At 36.5% G+C, this 10,225-nt stretch overlaps 1 protein-coding gene across 2 annotated transcripts in view; it reads left to right on the top strand.

Annotated features, from left to right (window-relative positions):
- Positions 1–10,225, top strand: part of rrbp1a (ribosome binding protein 1a) — a 28,197-nt gene that overhangs the window by 3,687 nt on the left and 14,285 nt on the right. For both annotated transcript variants that reach the window (XM_082154265.1, XM_082154264.1), the window contains exons 2-9: positions 1–146; positions 3,592–3,746; positions 3,873–3,995; positions 4,735–4,887; positions 5,146–5,264; positions 5,906–6,059; positions 8,047–8,179; positions 8,439–8,590. The exon at positions 1–146 is cut by the window's left edge and continues 1,537 nt beyond it. In XM_082154265.1, the coding sequence (XP_082010391.1) occupies positions 1–146; positions 3,592–3,746; positions 3,873–3,995; positions 4,735–4,887; positions 5,146–5,264; positions 5,906–6,059; positions 8,047–8,179; positions 8,439–8,590 (1,135 nt within the window). The remainder of the gene's footprint in view (positions 147–3,591; positions 3,747–3,872; positions 3,996–4,734; positions 4,888–5,145; positions 5,265–5,905; positions 6,060–8,046; positions 8,180–8,438; positions 8,591–10,225) is intronic.

Below are 10,225 nucleotides of genomic sequence, written 5' to 3'. Positions count from 1 at the left end.
TACCAAAAAGGTTCCTGTTATGGCAGTGCCTCCAGTGGGCACTTCAAAAGCTGCCGCAGTGACTGCTTTGCCGGCCAAAGCAGAAGAGCCCAAACAGGATGCTCCACCCAAGAAGAAAGCAGGATCCAAGAAGAAGGCAGAGCCAGGTATGCTGTTATCTCGACAAAAAAACAAACATATTAAACGGTCAGATAGTTACTAGGCGGAGATACACAGACCTGCTGATGTAAAGGAGGCTGCCCCCTCCTGGTTCTTGTTGAAACTCAAATTTGTTAACATAAGACATTTTACTTAATTAGCATTAGGGATACTAATGATTAATCGATGATTGATTAATTGTCGTTTTAGTTGGTATAAACGTATTGATGGTCGATTACACAAGGTCATCCTTTCAGTGCGTAGATTTGAGGTGCATGACGGCTCATAAGCAAAACAAGTGCATCAGACACATAAAGGAAAAATTAAGCGACCGTGCGGTAGTTAATGAAGCTAAACAAGGCTATAGCGTTATGGGATATCACTGGGACGGTTATAGTCTGTGTTCATGAAGAATCCTATCTGTTTTGTCATTGAATGAAAATATTTATAGTGAAGAATTACTAAAATATCAATATATATATTAAGAACTACCCAGGAAGATCATTTATAAATCAAGGAAGATATCTGAGTATTCTAAAGGCTCTGATATAATTCAAGCAAAACAAAACGTTATGGAGCTTGAATAAAAGTACTTTTTCGTATATAACTAAACATTTTCTGTAATATGCACAATATCCTATGCACATTTGGGAAGAAAATAACACTTATAATAGCAGAACAACCCATTTGCTCACATGTATCTCCCATACAAATGCACACACATACAGGACAGACATGCACATGGAAAAATACATGTGCACGAAGCTTGTACAACTAGCCTATTATTTAGAGTAAAAAATATATTGAATTCGTGAGGAAACTGCTGTTTTGAGTGGCATCTGCACACCCTGTCATGATGGCTTTATACCACTGCAGTAGATGCATTTTGCAGTATTAAGTTTAGCGATTAATCATTTAAATGGCGATCGATCAGAGGTGGACACTAATAACGTTTTTTTTTAAAGCACATTTTTCAAGTGTCTGTACTTTTTATGTTAGTATTTTTATTTTGGAAACCTTATTTTACTTGACTACATTCCAAAGCATAACATCCCACTGCATTTCATAATGATATGTTGTTCCTCATTATTTTGTACTAAAGAGACGCGATGGCAGTGGCCGATTCATGAACAAGCTGATTATTTTCATATGTTAAATCAGCTTGCAAATCGCACTGAACAATTCATTCAACAATTTGACCGGTCTGCATCACTTAACAATTCTCTGAATTCACAAGTCTGACTTGCCAGATGCACAAAATGAGCCAAGCATGAGAGATCCTTGGAGCTTAAGTTACTGCAGAATTTTAGGATTATTGTAGTTAATGAAAATCCTATTTAGGTCACGACTGTGAACTAAATCTGCTGGAAAAGGGCAAGCTCTTTAAGTCCATTGAATGAAATACTTGAATGTGGACAATTAAAGATGTGAATGTGGACAATCTTCATGTGCAGCATCTCTTCAACACTTTAACCTAGGGACCATATTAGGTTAACATTTATTTTAAATAATCTTCATTGTCTTTAACATCTTTATTTAATATATATATATATAGGCCTATATGAAGAGTTCAGATGCAAAAGAAAATAATATCAAGTTTTATCAAGTTTGTATATTTAAGTTAAATAATTTCACTTAAATGGCAATGCAAATTACCTATTAATTGTCATTTAAGTGAAATTACTTAACTTAAATATACAAGCGTAATAAAAATGATCATTCTAGAAGAAATTTTCAGATGGCACTTAGAGGCTTTTGCATCTGAACTCTTAATATTTTAATCGACTTAAAATAACTTTCTTTTTATTTTATTTAAAAAAAATTCATTATCAGTATCATTATTGTCATCATCAGGTTAATGTAGTAGACACTAATATTAGACCCGGAAAATGAAAAAAGCCAGTCCAAATGTTTGTGTAGGACCCAGGTATGTCTTAAAGGAAGTTTGGCCTCAGTATGCAATAACAGGATACTTCTGATTGGTTTGCCAGACCTTTAAATACACAGAGATAAAACTGTTTTGGCTAGACCGCACAGATGACATTTACATGTAATAAACCTCCAAGCTGAGCCTGGAAAACCTGAATATATGGTGTATGTGACTCAGGAGTTTATATGCGTGTTACTTCCTGATGTCATTCATCTAATTCAGAGTACCGTCTGGATTGTCTCTTCTGACAAATAGCGCTGAAGTGCTCTATTTCCTTTGTGGGCGGTGTGTTGGAATAGCACTAGTCCTTATTTGCTGATGTTGGCTCTGATTGGTTGCAGAGAGCTCAGAGTGGGTTTATGTCTGAAGTGCTACTCACAGGGGAATTGAGGCAGTGAGCTGCATTCTTCTGCTCATGTGCTGGATTTCATGCACGTGTGTGCTAGTACACAGGCTATTAGGCACATGAGATATGTTGAGTTTCATAGTCATTCAACGTGTCCTTGAAGTTTGGCTTTACTTTGTTTCTATTTTGCACAAATGTTGGCTAATAAAGCAATACCACAAAAAAAAAAATCTAGATAAATTACCCAACCTCACTGATTAGTGGCAACATTTAAAATTTTTGTTTCACTTTAAGTTGAAATACTAAAAATACTAAAACTAAAATAAAGAAAATTATCAACAAAAAAACCCTAATAAACACAACAAAATAACTAAAACTTTAAGTAAAATGAAAATGGAAAATATTATATAATAAAAACATTAAAAAAAATGTATAAATACTGTAATATTATATTAATGAAACTAAAATAAGTCTCTATATAATATATATATATATATTACCACTCACTTGTGATGAGGTATTGCACCGCTTTGACCATGAGAAAATGCAGAGAGTTTTGCCCCAGCGTGCAGGTGGGTTTCCAAATGCACTCAGAATTCCACTCCTCTCTACGAAGTTCAGCCCTCTTGGCCCTGTTCAAACAATACTTTTGCCTCAGCTGCTCCATTAGGGGAGCACACAAAGGCCTTTAGTGACTGGACAATAGGAGTTTATTGCCAGTCCTGAGTGCCATCTCACCCTGGTGCCACACACTGGTGCCATGCTGGCACTGTCTAAATAACAAAGTGAGTCAATAAAGGACATGATAGCAGCACATGCACACACCACTGTACGAGTCCAGTTAACTGTATCGTACACTTCATTCCCTTGAAGCTGCACTTCAACAGGGCTGTTTTGATTTTATTACTCTGCTGATCTGAATTGGATGCTGATTATGCTGTGGGTGTTTAGGAGTGTAATAAATGGGTTGGAAAATTCACTCTTAAACGCTGATCTGCTGCAAAGCACTTCTTAGCTTTCTGATTCGGTGTCAAAACAACACTGGCACTACAAAAGGGGGCAACTGTATCTTCTCTGTGGATGCCAGTTACCTCTGTGATTTTTGTGATTTGTGTCCCTTTTACTCGTGCATAACCTTAATAATTGATCTGTTTTTTGTCTCTTTCTCCCTCTCTAGTGGTGGCTGAAGACTCCGCAGACAGCCCACTGTTCCTGCCCTATAAGGCTCTGCTTTCCACGGTGAGGAATATGGAGTTCACTGAAGTAGAGGCCCAGAAGCTCATTGAGATTCTGTCTGATAAGACTGGCATTATTCACGACACATGGCACAAGGTATGGCCAACTCCCTAAAGTTATGTTTCTTGTTTTATATTTTAAGTGAGTATTATTATACCCATCATTACTTTATTAAAACTCATGTAAAAGTTTGTCTAAACAGTTTTTCGTGCATGTTTATAGGCCACACAGAAGGGTGATCCTGTGGTTGTGCTGAAGAAACAGCTGGAGGAACGAGACAAGCAGCTGGCAGCTGAGCAGGAGGACTCAACAGCTGCTAAAAGCAGACTGAGGGATTTGACTAAAGTAAGGCCTGAAACACTCAAGCTAGTATAAAACATTAAGAAAAGTCATTATGGACTCTATAAGGTGAAAATTTGACTTTTAATTAAATGTTCTGCTTTAGTCTGATATTGACAGTTGCCAGGTTTGAACCTATGATACCATTCAAAAGTTTGGGGTCGGTAAGATTTTGTAATGTTTTTGAAGGAAGTCTCTTATTCTCACTCATTTATGTAAATAAGTAAAAAAAACGTAATATTGTGAAATATTCACAGCTATTTTCTATTTCAATCTATTTTAAAATGTAATTTATTCCAGTGATGCTAATGCTGAATTTGAGCTGTTACTGCAGGCTTTATTGTCACATGATCTTTCAGAAAACATTCTAATATGCTGATTTGGTGCTCAAGAAACGTTCTTATAAATAATGTTGAAAACAAATGTGCCATTTAATATTTTTATGGAAACCCTTATTCATTTTTTAGGATTCTTTTCAGGAAATGTTTGTTACATTTATTTTTGTACCATTATAAGATTATTTATTTTGATAAATTTAAATATGTCCTAGCTGAAAAAAGTATTAATTTCTTACAAATATATGTATCTCATAGCGACCCCATACTTTTGAACAGTAGTGTACAAATGTTTGTTTTGCAGCTCAGATGTTTAAGCACCACACAGCACTTGAACAAGAAGCCATAAGTATTGTGATGGCCTATTTTCATGCCAGATCATGACCTGTGTTTGGTTTGTTTGTGTGTAGGAGCTGTCTGTGGAGAAATCAAAGGTGGCATCTGTAGAGACCAGGTTGAGCTCTCAGCTGAGCAAGCGAGAGCAGGACATTATCGCCCTCCAAGCACGCATGCAGGCCAGTTATCAAGACCACCTCGCTGAGTCTCAGCAGCTCAATGCCAAAGTGAGAATTCAGCACAGATTCTCTACTGTACACCTGCATGGTAGCAAGACTATATGAAAAGTTATGAAATTGCAAGGACATCAGGCAAAACAATTATTTATTAAGATTTTAATATTTATTAAATTAAAATAATAATTGTCAAATTAGGTAAATGTATTCAATTGAACAGGATTAGATGCTTTTAATTAATCACATTAGTGAACTTTGGCAGCCCTAATATTTACGTAACATGCCTAAGCCCTTTCTGTTCATTCTTAGATCTCGGCTCTCCAGGACCAGTTGGAGAAAGGCCCTAATGCTCAGCTGGCCCGTCTACAGCAAGAGAACTCCATCCTCAGAGATGCGCTTAACCAAGCCACCAGTCAGACGGAGAGCAAGTATGAACCTACAGCTCCTGCCAAACCCAAAAATGTCTTGCTTAATTTATCTTTTTCAGAGACCACACCTTGACGTTCAAAACCTTTGCCCAATGACATTGCAACAGACTTCCTAGCATGACATATCAAATATAGGAACCAAGCAGCTCTGGTTGCCTAATACAAAATTGAGTTTTTTATTTTAAACTTGCACATTCCTGATCTTTGTGTGCACGATTCTTCATGACAATTTTTTTTTATTGTCTTCATAATTTATCAAATATAATGACATTCTGCCTCCATTTACATTTTTTATTTGTTTGTTTCTTTATTGGTCCAGACAAAACGCTGAATAGGCCAAACGGTTTTATTTATTTATTTATTTTTGCTTGTGTTCCAGATTTTTTTTAAACGGGATTCTTCAGTGATTAATATTTTTTAAAATCTTTTCTTTTCTTCACCATTCTGATACGTAACATACATTAAGATGGAAACCAGATAGAATCTCACTTGGATGTATATAAATTACAATAGCAAAATGTGTTGTGAATGGTGTTTCATGTTGACTTTAATACTACACTGGTGTGTTCAGAATGGTGTTTTTTTTCTTTTCTTCTTTTCTCTCCATTTATTTATTTATTTATTTATTTTTGGTGCATCAGACAAAATGCTGAATTGGCCAAACTGCATCAGGACTGCATTCGGCTGAATAAGGAACTGGTAGAGAAGAATGATGCCTTGCAGGCTGAAGAACAACTCAGGAAAAATCTGGAATCTAAAGCTGCCACAGCTGAGAAACAGCTGACCCAGCTGCAGGTCAGAAGCACATCCTTCTTAAACCATTCTGTGCACCACAGACACCAATCATTATTGTTTAGTTTGCTGAATTGTAGTTAGTTTTGTACCAAAGAGCTGAACAACAATCGCCCAAGCAGTGCCTCTTATGAAAGAGTTCAAAATGCCACTCTAATTCTTATAAAACCTCTCCCAGCATGAGCACCAACCTCATTAGAGCATTCTGCTACCACTTGCTGGGCTGTTTAGCCTTGCACATCGGCAGGTATGAAGCATAGTTTCTTGCAATCTGTGTGTGTATTAAATAAGCTTGATTAGGCTTGCTGGTAAAGCTCAGCTCAGACTTTGACCCCCCCCAGTGCTGGTGCCTCTACTAATGGGATTTTTCACATGCTGGCAGAACATTTGATTGCCAGTTTGATCGCTCAGCAGTGCTCTGTGAGTTGGAACATGGCCAGAGCTACAAGAAAGTGCTTCTTCGAGCAATTTGGAATGTGAGCCTGCCTAAGTAGTACAGTTTCAGACAGAAGTATCTGATTATTCATACTGGAAGCACAGATAAAATGGGTTTAGCTTTGAGAACAAACTGCTTTTTTTCCGCTGATCCACTGCTACAAATAAAAGGCCACCGGATAAAAAGCTGCCTTTTGTTGAAGTGTTTACTGAGCATCTAGATGGTGTACTGCATGGGAGAGACATGAGTAATGTCTGGAGAGTCAATGCTCCCATGTTACGTTTGCATAGTCCCTGTTTAGAATTTAGTCTAAATGAACATCAGGACCTAAAATGAATTAATTTAATGTACAGTGGCTCCAAAAAGTAATTGGATGCCTAAGCCACCCTTAACTATATGCATGCCTTTTTTATAATATATCAAAATATCAAATAGCATTATATATATTATATTACCAAATTACACTTTACATGTAAAAAGATGTATATAATCTTTTTTTTCTTATTTTATTAGAAGAAAAATGTTAGCATCATTTGTTTGCAGATGGGTCATTGCATGTCAACTCAACCAAATTTTGGAAATTTATCCAGCTCAAATTTTAGATTTTGTTCATATTTTTTTCTGAAGAAAGACAAATATAAATGAAGAAGAAAACCAAAATATTAAATGTTATGTATGTATATTGACTGGGTAATCCACTATTTTGTAGAGGGGGGTCAAAATGACATTGGAACCAACTTTACAGGGTGGTAAAAATGACTTATAACTTAAATCTTAATGACTTAAGATGGCAGCATCATTATTTTATTTTTACACAGAGATTGGTAGGTCTATTAGTACAACCTGTTGACTTAAACCATCTTTGTTGCATTTTATACCAACAATGACACTTCAAAAAAGCACTTGTGTTTTTGCCCCAAGTATTAAAGATCTCTTAATATCCTTTTAGATTCTGATTCTTAACAAACTTTTCTTTTGGTATCTTAATTTAAGACCCAATATGGTTCATTCCCAGAGATATGGGGATCTCAATGTGGCTCCATGAGTAAATTGGTAATTTGTAGACATTTTCAGTGGTCAAACACCAAATGTGGGTCACTTTGCATACATCTGACACTTTTTCCCCCCCTTTCTTTTAAAGGAGGAATATCCGAAGAACAAATAATTTTAAAACCAGAAATGTATCTCGCTTTTTTCTATCAACACAATTGTCATTTTTACCCCCCTCTACAAATTAGTGGATTACTCAGTAAATATACATCCATTACATTTAATATTTGGCTTTCTTTTTAATTTATGTATTTCTTTCACCAAAAAAAACAAAAAAATTAGCCATGGACCTTTGGTTGAGTTGACAAGGAATGACCCAGATTTCACGTCTTGGTTTGATGTTTTGTTATAAAATGTAATGTAAATGTATTAACATTTTTGTGGATCCACTTAGTGGGATTTTAACATGTTTAAACCTGCTTTGTTCATTAAGACTTTGAATTCAGCGGAGTTGCGCTATCAAACTTGACAGGTGTTTTCTGTGTTATGGTTTGTCCCCTGTAGGCAAACTGGATAAGCAGCGAACAGGCCCTGCAGAAGCATCTGGAGGAAGTGAGTGAGGAGCTCAGACAGACCCAGAACAGCAGAAACAGCTTTCAGACACAACTTGAGCAGAAAGACACCACTGCTCATGCAGGTAATGCAGAACCACTCACTTGGTTCACTTGTGCAAGGAAGCACATTGTAGAATCACAAGGTGGATCCAGATTGCTTCAAATCATTTCTGTATAATGGGAAAAGCAAGATAATGGTTATATGTGGGCTTTAAATCCTGCAAGAAAGTGCCCTTGAGCAAAACACTTAACCTCTGGTTGCTTGTGTTGCTTTGGACAAAAACATCAGTTATGAATTAATAATAAGAAATAAGTGTTCTCTTCCTAACTGCACTGTTTCAGAGGCTCAAGCTCGTGTGGCCAGTGTGGAAGCAGAATTGAAAGAGCGGAGCGAACAGTTGGAGAGTCTGCAAAGCCAGCTGAAATATATACTGGCAGAGAGAGAGCAGCAACTGGAGGCGAGCCAGAACAAAGAACAAAACCACAATTCAGAGGTGACACTCCACTTTCCATGTCCCAATACATTTATCTGTGTCACATAATAATAGTCATGAAGTATATGTTATGTGTATCAACCATTCAATTTCACCTTATAAAAAAGTCTCATAAAATAATTTGTAGATGTCAAATTGAATAAATGGGTAGAAGTTTATTAAATATTTAGTTATTTGCATGTTAACTTTTTACATTCCTAATTAGGGGTGTAACAATACATCGATTTGGATCGATGCCACATAAAATATTGATATACGGTACCTTTATTTTGACACTCTCCACATCCTCACTTTTCTCAGCTGAAATAGACGCCTGACAAGACTGACTGAACCCAAACACGTTTTGTCACAAAAGCCGGTATTGTCAACTGTCAAGGCATCGCGAGTTCATGTTTTACAGCAGAAACCGACAAGCACCCTTGTTGTTTGTGAACACAACCCGAAAAGTCAGTTTTAGCAAATCAGTGCACAGTATTCAGGTCAGGTGACAAGGCTGTTAGTCACTTCGAAAAGACGCGCTAGCTAAGAGCAGTGTCATCAAAGCTGACAAAGTGACTAAAAGTGATGAACCTGTGATATCTAAAAGCTGAAACTTTTTCACGCAACCTTGCTAAAGTTAGTGGTGAGGAAAAAGCTCCCTGTGTTGCGTGTAATCACAACAATAAAGTTTGTCAGGCGTCTATGTCAGCTGAGGAGATTAACGTTACAAAGATTAACCAAGTGTTTTATGTATCATAGCAATAACTTGGTTTTGTTTAACTCTGAAACATGAAATGTGGAGTTATCTGCTTTTGCCAAAAAACGATTGTTGAGTTAATCTGCTTTTGCTAAAAACACAAAAAAATACTTTTAATATATAAAAAACATACTTTCAATGTACTTTGATTTTGTAAGTTACCTGTATTTTTTGAGTTGTTACTTAATCAAAACAACCCAGCTGCATTTTGTATTGATATTACTTGGAATGCACAAAAAAACCCCAAAAATCATGATTTATGAAAATGAACAAGAACGGAGTAATCTGTTTTTGCAAATGCACTCTTGTGTTGTAAATGTCCCAATTGAAAGAGGGTGTGCAATTTTTAATTAAGAGTTTAATTAAACGTTCATGTTATTTATTTTGGTTGCGTTTGTGAGTTAATAAATGAAACTGGTTGTATAAACTTGGCACATATCTAAATATCGATAAATCATCGATATGGCCCTGAATCGAATCGAACCGTAAATGTATCGCAGAATTTTTTGAGGTATCGGCAAATATCGTATCGCTGGCTGAGAGAGTCGATATTGTACCGTATCGTGATGAACTGTCCGATTTACACCCCTATTCCTAAAAATAACTGTTCATCTGTATCAGTCTATACATTTTCATTTACATGTATTAGTTTAGCAGAGGCTTTTATCTAAAGCTGGGGTGTCCCTGCCTCTGGAAGGCCACTGTCCTGCAAAGTTTATCTCCAACCCTAATTAAACACATCTAGCTAATCAAGGTATTACTAGGCATACTAGAAACCTTAAAGGCAAGTTGGAGCTAAACTCTGCAGGACAGTTGCCCCCCAGGACCAAGTTTGGACACCCCTGATCTAAAGCAACTTACAGATGGGGTATACAACAAGTGAGATACAAATGTATGAA

This window comes from Leuciscus leuciscus (genome assembly GCF_965113295.1).
Source record: "Leuciscus leuciscus genome assembly, chromosome: 22".
Taxonomy (NCBI): Eukaryota; Metazoa; Chordata; class Actinopteri; order Cypriniformes; family Leuciscidae; genus Leuciscus; species Leuciscus leuciscus.
The sequence above is the reverse complement of the archived record's forward strand: the minus strand, read 5'-3'. Positions and strand labels throughout refer to the sequence as shown.